General features: G+C 46.5%; 1 protein-coding gene across 20 annotated transcripts in view; it reads left to right on the forward strand.

Moving 5' to 3' along the window:
- DLG1 (discs large MAGUK scaffold protein 1) overlaps window positions 1-23,831 on the forward strand; it is a 92,893-nt gene that overhangs the window by 34,370 nt on the left and 34,692 nt on the right. For 8 of the 20 annotated variants that reach the window (XR_009155653.1, XR_009155654.1, XM_058187526.1 and 5 more), the window contains 6 exons: window positions 2,994-3,047; window positions 7,137-7,187; window positions 8,503-8,627; window positions 17,425-17,594; window positions 17,857-17,996; window positions 21,494-21,638. Coding sequence is in view for 18 of the 20 variants with exons in the window: in XM_058187526.1 (XP_058043509.1) it covers window positions 2,994-3,047; window positions 7,137-7,187; window positions 8,503-8,627; window positions 17,425-17,594; window positions 17,857-17,996; window positions 21,494-21,638 (685 nt within the window). In the remaining 2 variants the exon portion in view is untranslated. The remainder of the gene's footprint in view (window positions 1-2,993; window positions 3,048-7,136; window positions 7,188-8,502; window positions 8,628-17,424; window positions 17,595-17,856; window positions 17,997-21,493; window positions 21,639-23,831) is intronic. The other 12 variants (XM_058187512.1, XM_058187516.1, XM_058187510.1 and 9 more) reach the window with 3 other exon arrangements.

The following is a 23,831-nucleotide window of genomic DNA, read 5'->3' on the forward strand; positions in this document are numbered from 1 at the left end:
AGTTTATTTCCAACAGCTGCTGATTGGAGTGACCCTCGCATCAGAAGACTGGATAGGCGGAGGCAACAGAAGGAAGGGAGGGGCAGGCCTTAATGAGTGCTGAGTCATGGAGCCACACCCCATGGCCTATATAAAGGATCTGCTTTCTGGCAGTCTCTGAGTCAGGCAAAGTCGAAGTTATCTTGCTGAAGTCACTTTCTGGTCTCCTGCCTGCTCTGAGGACTTTGCTAGGACTTTGGGCAGAGCTGCAGAGGCAAGCCTGATTCGGATTTCCCTGACCTGGCCGTCAGCGGAGGAGTGGGACACGACACCTCTGCCTTGGTCCTATTAGACCTCTCAGCGGCTTTTGATACCATCGACAATGGTATCCTGCTGCGCCGGTTGGAGGGATTGGGGATGGGAGGCACCGTTTATCGATGGTTCTCCTCCTATCTCTCTGATCGGTTGCAGACGGTGTTGACGGGGGGCAGAGATCGGCTCCGAGACGCCTCACTTGTGGGGTGCCTCAGGGGTCGATTCTCTCGCCCCTCTTGTTCAACATCTATATGAAGCCACTGGGTGAGATCATTAGTGGCTTCGGTGTGAGGTACCAGCTGTACGCTGACGATACTCAGCTGTACTTTTCCACACCGGGCCACCCCAACGAAGCTATCGAAGTGCTGTCCCAGTGCCTGGAAGCCGTACGGGTCTGGATGGGGAGAAACAGGCTCAAGCTCAATCCTTCCAAGACGGAGTGGCTGTGGATGCCGGCATCCTGGTACAGTCAGCTGCAGCCGCGGCTGACTGTTGGGGGTGAGTCATTGGCCCCAATGGAGAGGGAGCGCAACTTGGGCATTCTCCTGGATGGACGGCTGTCTTTTGAAGACCATTTGACGGCTGTCTCCAGGAGAGCATTTTACCAGGTTCGCCTGGTTCGCCAGTTGCGCCCCTTTCTAGACCGGGATGCCCTATGCACGGTCACTCACGCTCTCGTGACATCTCGTCTGGATTACTGCAATGCTCTCTACATGGGGCTCCCCTTGAGGAGCACCCGGAGACTCCAGGTAGTTCAGAATGCGGCTGCGCGGGTGATAGAGGGAGCCCCTCGTGGCTCCCACATAACACCTCTCCTGCGCAGACTGCACTGGCTGCCTGTGCCTTCCGGGTGCGCTTCAAGGTTTTGGTAATTATCTTCAAAGCGCTCCATGGCATAGGGCCGGGCTACTTACGGGACCGTCTGCTGCCACCGATTGCCTCTCACCGACCCGTGCGCTCTCACAGAGAGGGACTCCTCAGGGTGCCGTCGGCCAGGCAGTGCCGACTGGCGACACCCAGGGGAAGGGCCTTTTCTGTGGGGGCTCCCACCCTCTGGAACGAGCTTCCCCCAGGACTTCGCCAACTTCCTGACCTTTGAACCTTCCGCTGCGAGCTTAAGACACATCTATTTATTTGCGCAGAACTGGACTAGAATTTTTAGAATTTTAAAATTTAAAATTTGGTTTTAATGGGGTTTTATTACTTATATTTCTATTTTAAATATTCAGCCTATTGAATAAGTTTTTTAAATTAATGTTTTATTCTGTATATATTTATGTTTTTATGTGGCTGTAAACCGCCCTGAGTCCCTAGGGAGATAGGGCGGTATAAAAGTAAGAACAAATAAATAAATAAATAAATTTGTTTTTTCTAATCTATTGTATTCTCTTTTCTTTTGAAATAGAGGGCACGCGTGTTTGGTCTAAGGCCTCTTCATAACTTCCATCACCTTCATCATCAGTCATCTGTCTTTCATTTTCAATTCCTTCATTTGTCAGTATTGAAATTTCTGGAATACTTCTCTGCTTATATTTAGCGGGCCTTTGTCTCTCATCATCTTGCTGCTTTTGCCTTTTGCCTAGTTTCTGCTCAGGCACATCTGGCAAACCAATCTGGTGCAATCCAAAAGAACTAATCTTGTCCCTCTGACATTTAATGAAAGCAAGTTCCTTCAATGGTATCTTCGTCTCCTTAGGGCAGGTCCAGTTAAGGTGAGCTTCCTTTTTGCAGCCAGCAGGGCAGCCAAATTTAGCACACAGAACAATTTGGCACTTGCAGTTGAGGATGTCCAACAATTTGTCAAGTTTCACAGTGAAAGTCTCTTTGACATTTAGCTTTCCTCTACCAAGAGATATGTTACTGGCTTGATCCCAACTCTCTTGGATCTTGTTCAAGATTGTCACTCGTGAATTTACAATACGGGTCACAAAAGAACTGCCTGCTCGTTCCCATTGTTCAGGCCCTTTTGGATATATGTCTCTTGCAAGACTGGCTGGTCGAAGGTAACACTGTCCCATTCTGTCCTGCTTTAATCATGCCCCACCTAAGGACTGTGTGCGATTTTGCCCTTGAAGAGAGGTGGACGAAGCTGGGTGTGTTTAGCCTTGAGAAAAGACGATGGACTGGGTGTGTCGTAGCCCTCTTCAAAGCCCCAAAAGCCTGCCTGGTTGGAGAGCGTCCTGGTGGGGGGGGCGGGGTTGTCTCCTTCATGGGTCAGAGTCATGGGCCCAGGCCAGGCCCCGGCCAAATCGGAGCATTCGGCAGGGGGGCAGATGAAGGGCTCTCCTTTCCTCCATGAGGATTCTGTGAAGAGCCCAGCCGAGGGTCTTGGGGGCCTCAGTTAGCCATCCTGCTGGGACTTAGGGGGCTGACCTGGGGGGCGATGGCAGGAAGCCTAGTTGGGTATGACCTGAACTGGGCTGTGGTTTGCGGTTTCATCACCCAAAATAAAATGTTGTAAAGTTGGTGAATCTTTATGATGTGGCAAACTCTGAGATCTCCGAAATTCTTTTTTATTTTACTTTGGGCAGAGATTCCTGTGTGGGAGTAGGAGGGCAAGGAGGGCAGTGGGGTGGGGCTGCATGGCTGAGATGGAAGAGCTGTTACAGCAGCAAAAGGGACGAGGAACTAAGAGGGATATAAATTGGGAAGGTGGAGGGTCAGACTTTTAATCTGCCTTTTGCATTTTTAATTTCAAGGCAAATCCCCCTCCAGTCGTGGTAAACACAGAAACTCCGGAGACACCAACTTATGTAAGTTTCTCTCACTGCCTGAATGCTCGAATCTTTCTGAACTTTCTGAGCAAAGGCATCGGCTGGCTGTGGTGCCACCGCAGTCAAAAAGGGTAGAGCAAAGCCAGGGTAACGGCGGCCCTTGGACCTTGCCCTGGTTTATAGGTCCCCCATGAAGACAAGCGGTAAGTGATGTGGGGGAGGGGCAGGTCTGCACAGGCTGAAGGTGCCAGATGGGGCGGGAGTCCCAGGAGGTGCTTTGAGAGCCTCTTGGCCCTCCCCACAGGGAGGCTGTGCTGGGAGAACAAGCCATGCAGAGGGTCCCTAGAAGGGCTGAAGGAAAGGGGGAGGGAGGATGGTGGCTTGGTAAATAAGATGAACCCCTTGAAGCTGGCTGGCTCGCTAGATACTGTTTGAGCTGCTGGCTGATCTTAGGGAAAAAAACAGGGAAAGGAAGAGACTGACTCTGGATTCCTCGGTATGTTCAGATGTCATGACGGATCCTGGTTGTGACAAAAACAAGCCCAGATGAATCTCTGGCTGAGAAACCCATGAAAGAGTCCCATTGGCCAAATCTGCTCTATTCAAAGGGATACTTCTATGACAGATAGGGTCACCGGTTCCAATTTGATGAAAATAGACAACTAAATTTTTTATAGTCTATTAATGGTGTACTAGAGGCCAGCAAAAGAGGCTGAACCTCTATCTGGAGCGTAGCTGCTTCCTTCGGATTCAGCTGTTCAAAAGAAGGCGCATTTTTTTCTTCTTCTTCTGAGTTTTCCTCAAACGGAGCTTCCCTTTTCACAATTTTGCCCAAATGGCTATTAGCCTCTAAAACCCCAGCAGCCACTATGCCTGCACTAGCCTCCACTATGCATGAATTCTGGCTTGGGTTAAATGTGACCTGGTATCAATTTATAAACCATGTGAAACTGAATTTTGGCCTATTTGCACCTGTGCTAATTGTGATCATCTGTTATTTATTTATTTTATTTATTTTATTTTATTAGATTTCTAGACCGCCCTTCTCCCGAAGGACTCAGGGCGGTGTACAGCCAGGATAAAAATGAACAATATACAATTAAAAATTAAGTTAAAAGACTTATTATACAATTTGGCCGAAAAATTAAAATATTTAAAATCTAAAAACCCCAATTTAAAACTAAATAAAATTCAAATTCCAAATCTAAACAGTCTAAGAAAGCCCCGCGCAAACAAACAAGTATGTTTTCAATTCGCGGCGAAAGGTCTGAAGGTCAGATATTTGGCGTAAACCAGGGGGAAGTTCATTCCAAAGAGTAGGAGCCCCCACAGAGAAGGATCTTCCCCTGGGGGGCCGCCAGCCAACATTGTTTGGCGGACGGCACCCTGAGAAGTCCCTCTCTGTGCGAACGTACGGGTCGGTGGGAGGCATGAGGTAACAGCAGGCGGTACCGTAAGTACTCAGGCCCCAAGCCATGGAGCGCTTTAAAGGTGGTAACCAGAACCTTGAAATGCACCCGAAAGGCAACAGGTAGCCAGTGCAGTCTGCGCAGGAGAGGTGTTACATGGGAGTTACGTGGAACTCCCTCTATCACCCGCGCAGCTGCATTCTGGACCAACTGAAGCCTCCGAGTGCATCTCAAGGGGAGCCCCATGTAGAGAGCATTGCAATAATCCAGGCGAGAGGTAACGAGAGCATGAGTGACTGTGCATAAGGCATCCCGATCAAGGAAGGGGCGCAATTGGCGTACCAGGCGGACCTGGTGAAAGGCTCTCCTGGAGACGGCTGTCAAATGATCTTCAAACGACAGCCGTGCATCCAGGAGAACACCCAAGTTGCGCACTCCTTTCCTCGGGGCCAATAACTCGCCCCCAACAGTCAGCTGCGGCTGCAGCTGACTGTCGGGTGCCGGCATCCACAGCCACTCCGTCTTGGAGGGATTGAGCTTGAGCCTGTTCCTCCGCATTCAGGCCTGTATGGCCTCCAAACACCGGGATAGCACTTCGACAGCTTCGAAGCCACTGATGATCTCGCCCAACGGCTTCATATAGATGTTGAACAGGAGGGGCGAGAGAATCGACCCCTGTGGCACCCCACAAGTGAGGCGCCTCGCGGTCGATCTCTGCCCCCCCTGTCAACACCGTCTGCGACCGGTCAGAGAGATAGGAGGAGAACCACTGATAAACGGTGCCTCCCACTCCCAACCCCCCCAACCGGCGCAGCAGGATACCATGGTCGATGGTATCAAAAGCCGCTGAGAGATCTAACAGGACCAGGGCAGAGGAATGACCCCTATCTCTGGCCCTCCAGAGATCATCTACCAACGCGACCAAAGCTGTCTCCGTGCTATATCCGGGTCGGAAGCCGGACTGGAACGGGTCTAGATAGACGGCTTCATCCAGGTACTGGGGTAGCTGCCGTGCCACAGCACTCTCTACAACCTTCGTAATAAAGCGAAGGTTGGAGACCGGATGGTAATTACCTAAAATAGCTGGGTCCAGGGAAGGCTTCTTGAGGAGGGGTCTCACCACCGCCTCCTTCAAGGCGGCAGGGAAAACTCCCTCCAACAAAGAAGCGTTGATAATCCCCTGGAGCCAGCCTCGTGTCACTTCCCGAGAGGCCAGCACCAGCCTGTTAAAGGCTTGAAGCAGCTGCTGGTTTGGAAGGCCGGTGCTACTTTTGCTGCCATCAAAAGTTGTGTTGCTGAGACGGCTGCCAAGGCTTGTGCAGAGAGTGACCTCTGCACAAATTCATCTTGTGTGCCAGTTGCGCCCATTCTGGACTGGGACCAGCCTTGCTCATGCTCAATCGTGCCTCATCTTTGCCTGATGGACTGCTTTGGGGCACCCAACCTGGGGCTGCCCTTGAAGACTATCTGGAGGCTGGAACTAGTCCAGAAGGCTACAGCGCAAGCAGCTCAGCCAGGATACAGCACTGATGTGTTAGCTGCACTGCCATCCTTTTGTCTCTGAGCGCAATTCACAGTGAGAACCGGGGTGGGGTGGGGGGGAGAACAGGACACAAAGTGTACCTGTAGGTCCTTTTTCTCTCTCTTGGCCTGACCCTTGTGTTGTAGAATCACTTCGTGAGTCTCATTCCAAGCCAACCACTTGTTCCCACTTGTGTGCTTCAGGTCTCACCCCTCTCTTAATCCAGAGTCTTCCTATTGCGGCAACATTATCCCTGTCTTAGGCAACCTATGCATCTCTCTCTCTCCCTCCCTCCCCCCCTCTCTCTTTCTCCCTCTCTCTCTTTCTCCCTCCCCTCGCACACCCACCTCTCAATCAGCTTTTCTAGGATTTTCCCAGGTATTAATCCCAACCCCCCTTTTTAAAGTATTGGAACAATACTTTAAGCATTGTATAGGCAATTCCCCCCAGTTCTCAGGAGTTCTCAAAGATTACGGTCAATGATTTGGAGGTCACACCCACCACTTCCTTTTGCCCTCTGGGAGGTAAACCTGGGTTGGCCAGCTCGAAGCAGAAGCTCTCCACTCCCCTCTGTCGCCAATGCAGTGACCGTGTCCTTGTCCTCCTCGCCTGCACCCTGCACCCTGCACTGCCTGACGGTGGACTGTGAGAATCCAAATTCTTCGGAAATAATTTTTAAATCTTTTTTTGGCACGGTGAGCCTCAACAACTATTTTGGGAAGTCCTACAAAATCTTTGTTCAAGTCATAGCACACTTGCACTTACCCGTGTTGTAAACAATAGGCTTTAACAGTGAATACTCAGAATTCTGTTCTTTTTAAAAAAGCAGGACCCCCTGTGATCTCCCCAATTATCATCTCATTGATCGTTCAGATCCAGAAACGGTTCCACCCTCTGCGTAATAAATGCCCACTGTTGAATAGGGTTACTTGACCGGATCTCTTCCAGGACCAAGAATGAAGAACGTGATTGTTTTCTATTTTCTGTAGCAAATCTGGGGCCATCCAAAGGCAGGGTGCTGTGCACTGGGGTGATGGGGTGTGGAAGGTACTCCTGAGGGCAGGAGAGCCTTTCACGGTCTGGGGTTAGTCCTCTAGCCACAACACTATGATGAGGAGCTGCCATGACTCTAAATCCTTGGCCGGAGGGGTTGTTGTCGGTAACCTCACCGTTTGCATGTTTTGTGCGTTCCTTTAGGTCAATGGAACAGACGCAGAGTATGAATATGAAGAAATCACACTGGAAAGGGTAAATATCTGCTCTTTAGTCCATTGAGTGAGTTAATTCATTCTGCTGTAAGCTAGAATTCAGCAGGCCTGGGTGGGGAGGAAATGCATCCTTCCCCCGTTTCTCCTTCTCAGTGGCTCCTGCCAGTCTTCCCCACTCAGTGTGTTCTGTTTCCCTTCCCCCAATACTCCTAGCAAAGAGTCAGTCAGAGGCCTCTTTTCTGATTTATTTACATATATATAAATGTCCTGGCTACGTCTACCCACAGGCCTGCCAAGTTTCTGGAGATAACAAGGAAATTACAGATAAGGCCAGAATTACTCACGAATATATTCTTCCCTCCGTTGATACAGATTGCCCGCGCAAATTCATTACTTTGTCCAAGACAAAAAACCAGGAAGTCCCGCCTCCTATTTATAGTCTCTGCAGATGTCACTGCATGACAATTATGACTTGGCTTTGTCCCAACTCTTCCGCTGCTGCGCACGCCGGTCACGTCTTCGTAATCTTGCATCACTCCAAAACTGTTCTTGGGGCGTTGCCAAATCAGAAGGAGGCTCCAGGGAATCAGGCTTTGCCGGCCCCTCCTCCTCCCTTTGAGTGGGTGCCAGGGAGGGAAAGGGCTCACGAGAAGCAGGGCTGGCCAGGTCTTCTCCCTCCCTTTCTGAATCATCCGAGTCCAGGAGTCCGGGTCCAGGAACTTGGGTCACAACACAGTGGTGCTCGGTGCTCCATTCCGCTGGTTCCAGGCTCAGGTTCCTTAACCTAGTTAATCTGGCTGGCCAAAGCCCGGATGGTATCTTTGATTACCTCTTGGCATAGGTTAGCTGGCTGTCGACCAGCTCTTCTTGAATGGTCGGTTCAAACCAACCTACAGGATTTGATTGCCAAGGGAAGCCGTGCTCCATTTCCTGGCTGGCAAATCCAACCTCCCCTGCTTTTTAGGCAACACCCCCAGGGTTTTATCAACTGAGATTGGAGCAACCCTGGTTCTCACCTTTCCAGCCCCACTTCCACAGGTTCAGCCTATCCAGACATATGCTTGTGAGTTCCGGGGTGGTGGTGGTGGAGAATCTTTAGTCTTCTCTCTAGATGAGAGCAGGCAGTGGGGGTTTTTTCCATGTTGGGGTGGCAAGGAGGCAGAACCGGCAGGGCAGGGCTGGCGTGGGTGCCAGTTCTCTTGCCAGCTGAGGGGGGCTCCTGAGGTGTGTGGTTTCTTACGGGATCAGGGCCTTCCTTCTACCCTTCCCTCAGATCCTCCCAGGTCTTCTCCCTTCAGGATGAGCCCTCGGCCACCCAGGCGCTCCAGGGCAGTAACTGTGGGCTACTTTTTCAGGGCAATTCTGGACTGGGCTTTAGCATCGCAGGAGGCACAGACAATCCTCACGTGGAGGACGACTCCGGTGTGTTCATTACGAAGATCATCCCAGGAGGGGCGGCTGCCCAAGACGGGAGGCTGCGGTAAGTCTCCCCCCTCCCCCGCCCGTTGCTGTCAGGTGTGCAAGTAGCTGGGGGTGGGGGTGGCTCTGTCTACCTCAGTGGCGTCTTGATTGCCATTTGTCTCTCTCTGACGGGTTGCGTTTATACAACGCATGAAACCTGGTCAGTGAATTAACCCCCATTTTTCTGGATTTGCCCAGTAATTATGCTGCTGAGTTCAAATAGCATCATAGAGGGAATCTGTGGGATCTAGACATCAGAATCCGCTAGACCAACTCAAGGGGGAGGAAGGGAGGATATCCAGTTTGGTTTTGGAAACCTTCCTCAGTTCTTCTAGCCAGACTGTCCCACGGCTTCACGTGTTATTGTCAGGAAGTTCTAAGCTGCTTGAGATCTTTTCTAGAAATTAAATCCATTGGTCCTTGACCTGCTGCTGTCAGTTTCAGGGGAACAGTTCCACCCTCATTTCACACAGGGCTGCTGTCACCTCTCTCCCTAGCCTTCTTTGCGGCAAGCTCACCTGCGCAGAAACCTGGTGGCTTCCGTTGTTCTGCGTAAGGAGTCTGGGAACCCTCCCAGATGCTCTCCTCTGAGCCTGCTCCGGTTTCCTTGCCTTTCCCAGCACAAAGCCCAGAACCCCAGGCACTCTGAGCAGCCGCAGAGCTCTCTAGAATTCTGGGTGCAGTTCTCCTATTAATGCAGGCCCTGCCCAGTTAAATGCCTGCCTTGAATTGACCCCAGGGCAATTGTCCTCTAGTCAATTTTCCTAGCTTGGTGTCATTTGCAGGCCTGGTAAGCCTCCTTTCTGTCCCTTTTCTGACAATGTTGGGTAGCCCCGGTGAGTGGAGAAGAACAGACTGTCTTTGATTAGCAGTTACTAGCCCTTGTGTATCTGTCTATTGGGGGGGTGGGGGAAGGGGACAGCTAAATTTTCCAACTCAAGAATCTAGAAATCTTCACATTGGAAATACAAAATTCATTCTTTACAAGAAACTTTTTCCACTGCCCATCCTGATTCCATCCTAGGAAAACTTTTTCTATATAAAATAGTAAAACCAAATAGAAAAGTGGATGGGGAGGAGATAATGTATATTCAGAACAAATACAGAAATCACCTGATAAAGAGGGTACACACTAGGTCAACTTGTTTTGTGGATTATTTTTCCCCATGTGATGCAGTTGTCACTGGATTAAACCTGCCAGGCTATTCTCATTTTATTTTCTTTATTTCTGGAAAAGGGAAGCTGCACCAGAGTTCTCTAGCAAAAAGGATTCAGGCTCTGGAGCCTGGCTCCCTTTGAAAGGCTGTCTCGGTGGCTCTTTGAAACTGACGTTATTAGGTTTTTCAGTTATCTTGATTATTGGGGGGAAAAGGCACGGAGGGCAGGCTAAGAGTGGTGGAGGAAGGCTCCAAGTAAATCAGAATTGGATGAGATACTGATGGGAACAGAAGAAAAAATGATTAAGAAATTATATAATTATCTACTGCAAATTAGATTAGAAGATGATGAAGTAAAAGAAACTATGATAGTGTGGGCAAAATTTTTTGGCTATACGACTGAATTAGAGAAATGGCAACAACTATGGGAAAGGAATTATAAATTAACAATGGCAACAGCATATTAAGAACATTTATATAAAATGTTTTATAGATAGCATATACCCCCAGAAAGGTTAGCAAAAATGTTTAAAGACAAATCAGCTAAATGTTGGAAATGTCATCTGTCGCCAGGATTATATTATCATATGTGGTGGTTATGTAAGGAAGCAAGGAATTATTGGGTTAAAATAGAAACATTGTTAGAAGGAATGCTACACCAGCATATAGTGTTAAGACCAGAGACATTTTTATTGGGAATTTTACTGGAGAAATATGGTGAAGAAGATACATATTTGATTATACATATAATGACAGCGGCTAGAATAGTGTTTTCACAAAACTGGAAAGCAGAAAAAATCCCATTAGAAGGAGAGATAATAAAGAAAATTTTAGAATGTGCAGAAATGAACAGACTAACATTGAGAATAAAAAAATTAAATAAAAAAATAAAAAAATAAAGAGACTTCTGCTGGCAACGCAGGCTTCGTGGACGTTCCTTTGGGATCGTCTGCCCTGGGTTTCATCATACCATCCCTGACAGCGTAAATGGGCTGTCAAACGGTTTGGAATTCTCTCCCCCGGGAGAAGGGGGAGAGAAGAGTGGTCAGGTCTGGGTAGAGCTCCCCGGGAGCCCCTGGAATTTAACCAGGGGATCGAAGGGTGAGAGCTCCCCTTCAGCCTGATGAAGCTCCGTGCCCAGGGTGCTTGTTTATACAGAACGAGAAGCCGCGAAACTACAAAAGGATAAAGGAAGAGATTTTTAAAAAGATTTTTTATTAATTTTAATTTTAAGAAATAAAGTTTAAAAGAAGATGGCAATTAAGTAATTAAAAACAACTGCTTTTAAAAGTGTTGGAGTGTGCTGGCATTTGCTTCTAAGATTTTAGCAAATGGCATTTTGTGTATTGGAAGTGAAAGTTAAGGAAATGCTTATTATAACTGCTGGCGTGGAACCTATAAGAAGAACATAACAAGCTACTTTTTAAATGGAATGAATAAGAACTGTTAATGATTTGTTTTTCTTTTTACCTTTTTCTTTATCACAATGTTTAAGAAGAAAAGTTTATTGATTTTTTTTTCTCTGTTTGGTAGATTTTACAGTTTAAAAATGGCTCTTAAGCAAACAGAACTAATTACTAAAATCTTGGAAACTTCTTCAGTTCAAATATGGAAATTTTTTTTTTTTAGGAACTATTGGAAGCTTATCTTTTCTTAATAAGTTTTTAAACAAGAGATTTTTACACCAATATATTAAAGATTGGAAATTCTTTATTGTTAGATGTTAAGCTGATTGGTGAGCAGATGGTGGAAAATGTGTAAGATAGAAGACAAGGGGAAGGAGAATGCTTAAGATGTGATTTTGATGGTATTTTTTTTTAATATATATATATATAGGGTTTAATTTTTACAACTGATCTATTTTGGGTATAAGGTATTACTATTTGATATATGTGAGGTATAAAGGAATGGGAAGATGGAATATATTGTTTAACTTTTGGAGGACAGATAGAAAAATTTATGGATGTAATGTTGGTATTTGGTTAAATAGAATTTAATTGTTATAATTGATATATTTTGGATATAAGTTATAATTTTAATAATGTTATTTGACAGATGTAAGGTAAATTGAAGAAATATTAATATTAGCAATGTTATTTGATTTATGTAAGTGATATTAAAGATATGATAAGATAGAATATTGTTTATTTTTGGAGATTGGATAAAAATTTAAGAATTTAAGCTGGAAATATGAATTATATTTGGGAGACTGTTTAAGGAAGAAAGGTATATTATAAAAGAATTTCTGATGAATACTGGAAGTTGGAATATCGTCTTGGTCTTGATCGATGAAGATTGGATATTAAAAACTATAAGATTCTGAAGACTTCAGGAGTGGAATGGATTGATATATATTTGGTGTTAATCGATGAAGATTGGATATTAAAAACTATGTATTTTATTGATGAACTGGAAATACTAATTTAATTGGAAGATTCTGAAGATTTTAGGAGTGGAATGGATTGATATATAATGGACTGGAAGAAGAATGTACTTTTTTGTTTCTGGAAAGGGAGTTAAGGTCTTAGAGAGAGGAGTGACTATGGATTATTTATTTTATTTATTTATTTTATTTATTAGATTTTTATACCGCCCTTCTCCCGAAGGACTCAGGGCGGTTCACAGCCATAATAAAAATAGAACAATATACAAATAAAACAAAGATTAAAAAACTTATTATATATAGGCTGAAATATAAAACAACATCCTATTAAAATTAAACACTCTAAAAATTATAAAATTATAAAATTTAAAAATCACGAAGCCAGTCCCGCACGGATGAATAAATAGGTCTTCAGCTCGCGGCGGAAGGTCCGAAGGTCAGACAGTTGGCATAATCCAGGGGGAAGTTCGTTCCAGAGGGTAGGAGCCCCCACAGAGAAGGACCTTCCCCTGGGGGCTGCCAGCCGACATTGCTTGGCGGACGGCACCCTGAGAAGTCCCTCTCTGTGTGAGCGTACGGGTCGGTGGGAGGTATTCGGTAGCAGAAGGCGGTCCCGTAAGTACCCTGGCCCTAAGCCATGGAGCGCTTTAAAGGTAGTGACCAACACCTTGAAGTGTACCCGGAAGACCACAGGTAGCCAGTGCAGTCTGCGCAGGAGTGGTGTTACATGGGAGCCACGTGTGGCTCCTTCTATCACCCGCGCAGCCGCATTCCGAACTAACTGCAGCCTCCGGGTGCTCTTCAAGGGGAGCCCCATGTAGAGAGCATTGCAATAATCCAGGCGGGAGGTAACAAGAGCGTGAGTGACCGTGCATAGGGCATCTCGGTCAAGGAAGGGTCGCAACTGGCGAATCAGGTGAACCTGATGAAAAGCTCTCCTGGAGACGGCCGTCAAGTGATCTTCAAACGACAGCCGTTCATCCAGGAGAATGCCCAAGTTGCGCACCCTTTCCGCTGGGGCCAATGTTTCGCCCCCAACAGTCAGCTGCAACTGCAGCTGCCTGTACCGGGGTGCCGGCATCCACAGCCACTCCGCATTGGAGGGATTGAGCTTGAGCCTGTTTCTCCCCATCCAGACCCGTACGGCTTCCAGGCACCGGGACAGCACTTTGATAGCTTCGTTGGGGTGGCCTGAGGTGGAAAAGTACAGCTGCGTGTCGTCAGCGTACAGTTGGTACCTCACCCCAAAACCACTGATGATCTCACCCAGCGGCTTCATGTAGATGTTGAACAGGAGAGGCGAGAGAATCAACCCCTGTGGCACCCCACAAGTGAGGCGCCTCGCGGTCGATCTCCATCCCCTGTCAACACCGTCTGCGACTGGTCAGAGAGATAGGAGGAGAACCACCGATAGACGGTGCCTCCCACTCCCAAACCCTCCAACCGGTGCAGCAGGATACCATGGTCGATGGTATCAAAAGCCGCTGAGAGGTCTAATAGGACCAGGGCAGAGGAACAGCCCCTATCTCTGGCCCTCCAGAGATCATCCACCAACGCGACCAAAGCCGTCTCCGTGCTATATCCGGGTCGGAAGCCGGACTGGAACGGGTCTAGATAGACAGCTTCATCCAGGTATTGGGGTAGTTGACGTGCCACCACACTCTCAACAACCTTCGCAACAAAGTGAAGGTTGGAGACTGGACGGTAATTACCCAAAACAGCTGGGTCCAGGGAAGGCTTCTTGAGGAGGGGCCTCACCACCGCCTCTTTCAAGGCGGCAGGGAAAACCCCTTCCAACAGAGAAGCATTGATAATCCCCCGGAGCCAGCCTCGTGTCACCTCCTGTGTGGCCAGCACCAACCAGGAGGGGCACGGGTCCAGTAAACATGTGGTGGCATTCAGATCTCCCCAGCAACCTGTCCACGTCCTCGAGAGTCACAGGGTCAAACTCATCCCAAATAATTTCGACAAGATGAGTCTCTGCCCTCTCACCTGGATCATCCCAATTTTGATCCAGACCATCCCGAAGCTGAAGTCATACAACATATGACTTATGTTGTATTTTAATTTATGATTGTTAATTTTATACCCTGTACTTTGTTCTGGGAAGTCTCGGGGAGGGAAGGAGGAAGGGAGAGGGGAGATGAAGGATTAATGTAAAGGAATGATTGAAGATATGTAATTAAGAAATAGAAATAATTTGAAATGAAATCGGGGTTGCTCAGCTGCCATTTCAGAAGGGAATGGAAAGGGAGAGGAGAGAGTGAAGGAAGAAAGTAGGTAGGAAATAGAGAGGTAGAAGAGGGGGAAAGGAGAGGAAGAAGAAAGGGGAAAGAGAGAGGGTTAGAAAGGGTGGAAGAGAAGAGTGGGGAAGGAGGAGAGGAAGTAGAAAAGCGAAGGAGAGGAAGGATGAAGAAAGTAGAAGAAAGTAGAGAAGGGAGGAGGAAAGGTTTGTTAAGGAAGGAAGTAGTAGCTGGGCAGGTCCGAATAAGTAACAAATGAAAGTTAATGACTAATGTTGAATAAGAGACTGTATATTGAATAGGCTGTTGGAAAATGGAAATAAAAAATAAAGAGAAATCGGGGTATTTCAAGACATGGGGATGTTTTTATGAGTGGTTAGAAAAGAAATATGAATAAAAGATTAGAGATTAATAAATTAGGGTAAAAGGAAATGAGAGAGAAGACAAAAAAGGAATAGAAACCCAGATGACACCTGTGTAAGTGGAAAAGGGGGAAGGAGGGGGAAAAAGGAAAAAATGTTACTATATAAATGTAAATTTATGATGATATGTGTGAAATCAGTAAAATAGAAAAGAAATTGAAAAGAAAGTTTATATAAATAGAAAATCGGGGTTGCTCGGATACCACTTTGGAAAATATTGAATTGAAAATGAATACAACAATGGAGAGAGAATGGAAAGAGGAATAGAGGGATAGAGAGGAAGGCGAGAGAGGAACAGAAGAAAGGGAAAAGGAGAGGAAGAAAGGGAGGGGAAATAAGAGTAGGAGAGAAGGTTAGAAAGGGAGGAAGAAGGGAGGAGTGGGGGAAAGGAATGTGAAGGAAAGGAGTAAAGAAGAAAATAGAAGGGGATAGAAGAAGGGAGAGGAAAGAGAGAAGAAAGAGAAGAAGGATTGTTGTAAAATAAGGGAGATGGAATGATAGAAGAGCAGCCCCGAGTATACTCAAATTATTTAGGATGAAGAATGAACTAATATGAAAGTTAAAAGAGAATAAGTATGAATAACAATGGATAAGAGACTGTACATTTAAGATATGTTTATGAGAAATAAAAAAAAATTAAAAAAAGGCTCCAAGAAAAGAAGTTTTAAGCTCAGAGGGGTTTCTCCCCTTTGCCAGCTGCAGGTGGTGGAAGGAATTTCCTTTGCTGGGCCTTTCACTGAGCAGTGGGTTGGACTAGAGGACCTCTGAGGTCCTTCCCAATTCTGTGATTCTTTGGAAAAGGGACAGAGACTTGCAGCGCTTGGCAGTAGTTTCTTTAAGATGGGCTTATCCTTTGACCAGGTTGGCTGGGCTCAAGCGCGTCTATGCAAGCACAACAATCCTCCCCCCATTCAGTTTATCCAGTTACTGTGGGATGGGGGAGGTGTGATGTACGCAGAGAATTCCTCTCCTGGGGCTCTGAGTTTGCACCCCAAGACCTGAGGATTGAGTGGGTGTCGTGAAGCCAATGCCAGAATACCATGGGGAGGGGGTTCATTTGGGAAGGAGTTTGGCGAGATTGTGATGGGAGGGGTGTGATCATAGCTTTGTTGAGTGCTAGGGAAGAAGCGTTTTGCATGGCCCCTCTTTCTGCTGCAGCAGGTCATGGAGGAGCGGTTGGGCGCCTTCTCTGTCAGGCCCCTGGGGAACCCATCAGCAAACAAACACGTGGGAAACCGTGTCCGTGCACGATAATAAGTTTATTGTGCATTTTGTGATTTAGAGAAATGGTACGATGAAGCCAGTGGGATGGAAGTATGGCAGTTTTTCATGAGAGTCAAATTTGGTGGGCAGGGATCCTTCTAGGCTCCTACCTGAGGGGCCGGGGTCTACTATGGCCGCCAGGGTCTTTGCACAATTTCATGTGGTGGGGTCTGGAACAGGGGTGTCAAACTCAAGGATCCGCCCCGCAGGGTGCTTAGATCTAGCCATGGGGCCACCCTGGAAACAGCGAAAGGACTGGCCTGCGGTACTTCTGCCAGCGAAAACGAAGCTTGGGAGGGTTGCATGTGCCCTTCCCAAGCTCCATTTTCGCTGGCAGAGGGTTGCAGGAGGCTGTCACAGCTGGAAACAAAGCTTGGGAGCCTATTTTCGCTGGCAGAGCGCTTGGGCTGCCACAGGCACCCCCAACACGAGTGATGTTGAGCTCGCCACACCTACCCCGGTTCCCCGAAGTCAAACACAACCCTGATGCGGCCCTCAAATGAAATTGAGTTTGACACCCCTGGTCTAGAACAACTCGCCACTGTGGGACAATTCAACACAGTGTTGATCTTTTCATCTAGTTACATTTATTATTGGTGCCATATATTTCAAGAAATGTCTCACAGTGAAATGAGGCAGCATTCACATGTGAAGGAGATCTTAAAAGTTATTTGGTCCATGCCAATGGCCAAAGGAAGCGCCCTGCTATGGGCATTAGACGGGCATTCAGCTTGGTTTATTAATTTTCATAAACATCTGTCACCTCCTTTGGTTGTTCAGAAATGTGCTCCAATTTCAGGCCATCCTCAGGTTCTTCCTTGAGATTTTCTGGAGTCTCTTGGTAATCTGAAAAACAGCTCTAGAGTTTCCCCTCCCCGGCTCCAGTGGCAGCCTCATTGCTTGAGCAGCTTCCTCCAAGAGCTTTGGCCATTCCTGGCTGGGCTTCCCTTGGCTGGCTGCAGCCAAGCGTGGTGGCTGTCTTTTGTCTTCCCTCTTCCCCACTGATTGTGGGGGGAAGCCCCCAAAGGGGAGACAATGGAGAAAGGAAGCAGGCAGCCCTAGAAGAGCAGGGGGGAAAGATGAGGGCAGTCTTGGGAGAATGCAGACAGAAGTCACTGCAGCTGGACCGGGGAGGGAGTCTGGGTGCATGTATGGCAAGCAGCTCTGGGAGTCTTCCTCCAAAGAAAGAGGGGGAAGGGGAGGCTGTTGTGTTCCTCAGAGTGCCACTTTGCTCTGTGTTTGATCGGTCTCCAGTCAGTCAGAGCATTCAGATTGCTCCTGGGAGATCTGTACTCCCTCACACACGTGCACAAGCCAAATGTTGGAAACCTCCCCTCTCCCCATGCAGGGTGAATGACTGCATTTTGCGTGTGAATGAGGTAGACGTCCGTGATGTGACCCACGGCAAAGCTGTGGAAGCCTTGAAGGAGGCAGGTTCCATGGTCCGTCTGTCCGTCAAGAGGAGAAGGCAAACCACGGAAAGAATGGTGGACATAAAGCTGGTGAAAGGGCCCAAAGGTTTGTCAGCAGCTCCGGGTGATGCTCCCCCCCCACAACAAAGAGGGTCTCCTCTTCCCCGCCCTGCAGAAAATGTCCTTTCCTGGGGGCGTCCGGGCTGAGTCCTGACTTTGCCAGCATCTCCGCCTGAGCGTGAACAAGGCAGAGCTGTTGGGATCCACTCTGGAGTGACCTTTGGAGAGCCTCTCAGCGGATTCCCTTCTGTCCCAGGGAGGGTCCTGGGTCCCTGCTGCATGGTTTATGGGTTGATGCTCTCCTGAAGCAGGTCTCGGGTTCAGCATCGCTGGGGGTGTCGGCAACCAGCACATCCCCGGAGACAACAGCATCTATGTCACCAAAATTATTGAAGGCGGAGCTGCACATAAGGACGGCCGGCTCCAGATCGGAGACAAGTTGATGGCTGTGAGTTTAAATTTGTTCTGGCTTTTTTCATTCTTCCTTTGGGCAGTTCTGTCCTCTTTTAGCTTTGCTAAGACTGTCTGACAACACCAGAAAAGTCTCAGGCGGAGGTGAAGGTTCGGAGGTGAGTTGGCCTTTGGTTCCTCTTAGAGAAAGCTGGGATGCCACACGATCTCATTGGTGTTCCTAGAGCAGGAAGGAGTCTGGAGTAAGAACAGGTTTTACAGGAAAGAAAATTGGCTTTAAATCTTGCATATCTCATTTGAAGTCGCCCAGAGCCACTTTGCAGGGGAGAGGGGTGGCATAAAAATTTAATAAACAAGTAAAACAATAAATAAAGCCAGTATTAAAACTGGGCCATACCCATTATATAAGTCTGGAATTTATGAGGCCAGCCACAGATATTTGGAACTCTTGAAGCTTTGAGATCTGAACTCCTTAAATATGTTGAGCCAGATGAAACCCACCGCTGGGCTTTGGCCCTTGCAGCGACCTTCAGAACAGGCCTCCTGCGGTGGCACTCGCCCTTTAGGGAAGGCCAGATGGGCTCCCAACCACCCCTGCCTTCTGCCAGTTCTGAAGATGCAGCTGCGTTCCTGGGCAGGGGCGGTTGGAACGTCGGCTGCTGGATATGCAGGTGGTTGTTAGCCCAGAGTCACTATGATGAAACGGGGCCACGTAAATGGAATAAAAAATGAAGTTGTCATTGTGTTGACTTATTTGCCTCCTCTCAGGAAAGTTCTATGAAGGAGCTCAAAACTCTTATCAAGGTAGCTTCAAAAAGACTAAAAGCACCATTGGCATAAAGTGAAAAGCCAAGTGCGAACCACAGAATCAGAGTCTGCCAAATCCCAAAACATTTTCACAGGCTGAGAAACCATCTGGCACTCTCCTTGCACTTGGAGAGTGGTATTCCTGTTAACACTTACAGCCTGCCATAAAAGGCTGTGTTGTTTGCATGGCTGATTTTAAGTGGGTGCCCATGTCCTCTTAAGACAAGGCCGGTTGGAATATCAAATACAGCAGGTCAAAAGGACCTCCAGCCAATAACCAAGGCCTCCCAAGTTAATGCCAAATCCAGAACCCCCAAATTCCATGTTTCCCCCTTGCAAGAGTGCACTCCCTCTGCCTTACCTCCTTCCTCTGTTCCTGAATCCCCCCCACCTGCATTTGAGGACTTGGAAGCCCCCCCTCCCTCCCGCCTGGCACAAGCCATTCTAGATAGGGACAGAGCTGAGAGTCATCAGCCTATTGATGCTATTTCAGCTCCATTGTCTAAATAGTTTTCTCCGATAGAGAATTTTAGGATTAAGAAGGGATTGTTTAGGCCGTTGAGTCTAACCCCTTGCGCTCATACACAAATACGTATGCTGATCGCCTGTCCTTCCCTTCTCATCGCTGCTTCAAATTTGATATCCAGCACTGCTTGAGATGAATGCGATCAAGACAAAATAAAGTGGAATAATTACTTTTGGAAATCATGCCTCTATTTTTGCATTCTAAATCTTCATTTGCCTTTTCAGCAGTTTCATTACACAGCTGACTCACATTCAGTTCTCAGGCAACTGCTGTGTACCAACATTTTTTCACAAATATTGTTGCCAAAGCTGCATCCTATATTTATGGATTTGATTTTGTTTGTTGGGAAACTTTGCATTGATCTCTTACACCCACTTTTATGCACAAGAACAATGTTGCTGGGCCAGCTCAGGGCCCATCTTATTCCAGATGACATTGGTTTCTCAGCCAGGAGCCAGAGGCATATTCCTCCCTCACCTTTCCTCTGCAAGAGGTGTCCGGAGGCCTCCAGCTCCCAGTAACAGTGAACACTCAAAATCATGGCATTCGATAGAGCCCTTGGTGTCCCCTTTTCAAGCCACCCAAGTTAGTCACTATCACTGTGTCCTTTGCATTGTATTTAAAGGTAGACCTCACTTATTGACCCCTTGTTCAATGACCAAAGTTACAATAATGCTGGAAAAAAATGACTTTACGGCCAACTTACATCCATTTGCAACATTCAAGTGTCCCTCAGTCACATGGTCGCTGTTACAGTCAGTATGCATTGTCTTGTGCCTGACCTGTGCTGTTTTTATTCTCCCCCCCATTGCAAACCAGAGAGATCGGAGAGGAAGGGATTGCAAGAGAGTAACTTTTTGATCTTCTACACGTTAAGAGCAATATAATTACACTGGCAGCCTGGGGCTACATACTATGGGCATATGATACACACAGTTCACATTGCTATCTTGAAATCTCTTCCATCCAATCTTTGCTCTGTGGGGGGGGGGGAGAAAAAGAGCAAGCGATTTCTGTAGGCAGTTTCTCCTTTGCCTGATCCTTTGCTACTACCAGCATGGTCACGTTGCTTTTGATGTGTAGACTCTTAAAATCCCTTCCTCTCTAATCTTGCTCTGCTGAGGGAGAAGAGGGAGACGGGTCTAGGATAACTCGCCATGGCCAACTCGCTGCTGGACGAAAGTTACACTAATATTGAAGAAATGGTGGAATAGAATCTAATAGGATGCTAAAAGAGGGACAAATGAAATGTGAATGACAAAAAATTATTTTTTTAAAATTTATTTTAAATAATTAAATTGAATTGTTGAATTGTCCCATGACGAGTTATCCTGCAGAAAGTTGGGCACTGTGGCGAGTTGTGAACTGTGAACTGTGAACATGGCAAGATGGCTGCGGGGAGTTGGCTATGGCGAGTTATCCCATTCCAGTGGGAGAAGACGTGTCAGGCAAAGGAAAAATGGTGTACTGAGATTGCTTGCTTCACGCTCCCCACCCACAGAGTAGAGCCAATAAGAAAAAATTATCTAGGCCACTCTTCTGTTTTGTCTGAGTGTCTGTGAGTTCGATCCTAGATAGCAGCAGATATTTCTCTCTTTGGGCGCAAAGAGAAAATACCTGCTGTGAGCTCTGTAGGTGTCAGGAAGGGCATCTGGTCAGTAAACTCTAAGCTCCATGCAGTTGCTGCAACTCCACCCCGATGCAAGGGATTACAGGGTCATTAAAAGAAAGAAACTCTCTTGGTTTGTTGTTTGTTTTTCTCTTTTAAATTTTAAAGCATCAGCCAGTTTCTTTTGTAGACCCAGTGAAATAGCCTTTTCTAAATCATTCTCTTGGTCTCAATTATAAATCCACTTTTGATATCATTTCTATCTTGTCAGATAAAACTTATTCTACTGTTGACATTACGTCAATAACATCTTTTGGGCACAGTCTGTTCATAGAAACAGACATCACTACTGACATTGTTGATATTGTGGCTGTTTCTGATTCCATTCTTCAAAAGTCGTCTTCTGTATTTTTATTCTCATAATGTTTTGCATCAGTCATAGCAGCAGTCTGGAGACCTGCTGGGCAAGAGCCCAACTTACGCTTGCGCCAATATGGTTCCTTGTCTCATGATACAGAACAGCACTGATGATTCTCAGGGAAGGTCTGTTTTCTTCCAGGGATAAGCTCCTTTTGAATCTTCCCTCTTCCAGGTGAACAACGTTTGCTTAGAAGAAGTGACCCACGAAGAAGCAGTGGCTGCTTTAAAGAACACATCTGATTTTGTCTATCTGAAACTTGCAAAGCCCAGCAGCATGTTCATAAATGATGCTTATGCACCTCCTGAGATCACTGGCTGTAAGTTTGAATTTGGGATGGCTGTTTTTTATTAGAAAAGAATTAACTAAAAGCATCTTTTCTCTCCTTGTCCTTTGCTGACATTTTGTTATGTGTGCCAACAATTTTCTGTTTTGAACATTTTATTAGATTATAGAATAAAATGCAAAAATACAAAAGCAAATAGGAGGACACAGTGGGGAGGAGGAGGGGAAAGAAAAAGTATGTGGGGGAGGAAGAAAAAAAAGCCTTGACTTCCAACTCCCTCTGTTGCAGTCGAATAAAGCATTAACGTTGAACCTCTCAACTCCGTAATAATACAAAGTAGCCATTTCTATAACTGTGTGCCAACAATTTTATAATAATAATAATAATAATAATAATAATAATAATAATAATAATAATAATAATAATATCAGAGTTGGAAGGGACCTTGGAGGTCTTCTAGTCCAACCCCCTGCCCAGGCAGGAAACCCTACACCATTTCAGACAAATGGCTATCCAACATTTTCTTAAAAATTTCCAGTGTTGGAGCATTTACAACTTCTGCAGGCAAGTTGTTCCACTGATTAATTGTTCTAACTGTCAGGAAATTTCTCCTTAGTTCTAAGTTGCTTCTCTCCTTGATTAGTTTCCACCCATTGCTTCTTGTTCTACCCTCAGGTGCTTTGGAGAATAGTTTGACTCCCTCTTCTTTGTGGCAACCCCTGAGATATTGGAACACTGCTATCATGTCTCCCCTAGTCCTTCTTTTCATTAAACTAGGCATACCGAGTTCCTGCAACCGTTCTTCATATGTTTTAGCCTCCAGTCCCCTAATCATCTTTGTTGCTCTTCTCTGCACTCTTTCTAGAGTCTCAACATCCTTTTTACATCGTGGCGACCAAAACTGAATGCAATATTCCAAGTGTGGCCTTACCAAGGCATTATAAAGTGGTATTAACACTTCACGTGATCTTGATTCTATCCCTCTGTTTATGCAGCCCAGAACTGTGTTGGCTTTTTTGGCAGCTGCTGCACACTGCTGGCTCATATCTAAATGGTTGTCCACTAGGACTCCAAGATCCCTCTCACAGTTACTACTATTGAGCAAGGTACCACATATCCGGTACCTGTGCATTTTGTTTTTTCATGTAAGAATAAATAGCATTTTTATTTCTGTTGCCCCAGTGTCTAGCAAAACCATACATAATGTTGCTAAGATACAGTAATTGAAGAGAAAGGAGGGAAAAAATCTTTGCGTGGGTTCTGGAGCCAAAGGATGGCAAACAAATGGAAAATGATTCTGGCCACTTTTGCAAACCTCTGGGAAAATCTGCAGGTACAGGAAGGGAAGCTTGGCTGGATAGAAGTGCATCCTTATGAAGGGTGGGAGATGACCTTGACTCTTAAAATGGCATAATTATGACTTTTAACCCAGAATTTTTCTGAGATTTAAACAATTTGTTTGTTTAACATAATTCAAAACCTTCCCCATTCCTAAGGGTTCTGAGTGATCAATAATAGAGAATAAAAATTACATAAGAAAAATGAGTGCGGAGGCCACATTCAGCTTAGGGCTTTGACTTGCTTGTAGAAGGCATCTGGGATTAGGGCCAGTGAGGGGGTGCACAAAGGGGACTCCTGGAGGTGCCCTCTCTAAACATGAACGTGCCCCCGCACTTCTGACAGGATGGTTCCACTGTGCGTCTGTGCTGCAGGAGGTCTTCAAGGTCATAATCGGGACTTTGAATTGCGCCTGGATTCCTATTGGTAACCACTACAGTATGGGCAGTCCTCACTTACTGACTGCTCATTCAGTGACCATTTGAAGTTACAACAGTGCGAAATAAGCAGATTTATGGCCAACCTTTGAAGTTGTGGCTGTTGCAGCTTCCCTGCAGTCACATCATAGAAATTCAGGCACCTGGCAACCAGTATGCACCTTCACAGTAGTCACAATCCTGCCCCTCCATGGTTGCCGTTTGTGGCCTTCAAGCTACCTTCCAACAAGCAAAATCAATGAAGAGCCTGGCACAAAGTTGTAAGTCGCAGTCATGTGACATTGTGCTTAATGACCATGAGTAGTTCATTTAAGGACTGCAGCTGTAACTGCCGTCGTAAGTTGGGCGCTGTTGAGCGATTTTCCATTTACAACCACATTGCTTAATAAGAGTTGCCAGTTCCGGTCACAGTTGGAATGTGAGGACTACCTGGAATTTTAAAATTGGTATT

The sequence above is a fragment of the Ahaetulla prasina genome, chromosome 6, assembly GCF_028640845.1.
Source record: "Ahaetulla prasina isolate Xishuangbanna chromosome 6, ASM2864084v1, whole genome shotgun sequence".
Lineage (NCBI taxonomy): Eukaryota > Metazoa > Chordata > Lepidosauria > Squamata > Colubridae > Ahaetulla > Ahaetulla prasina.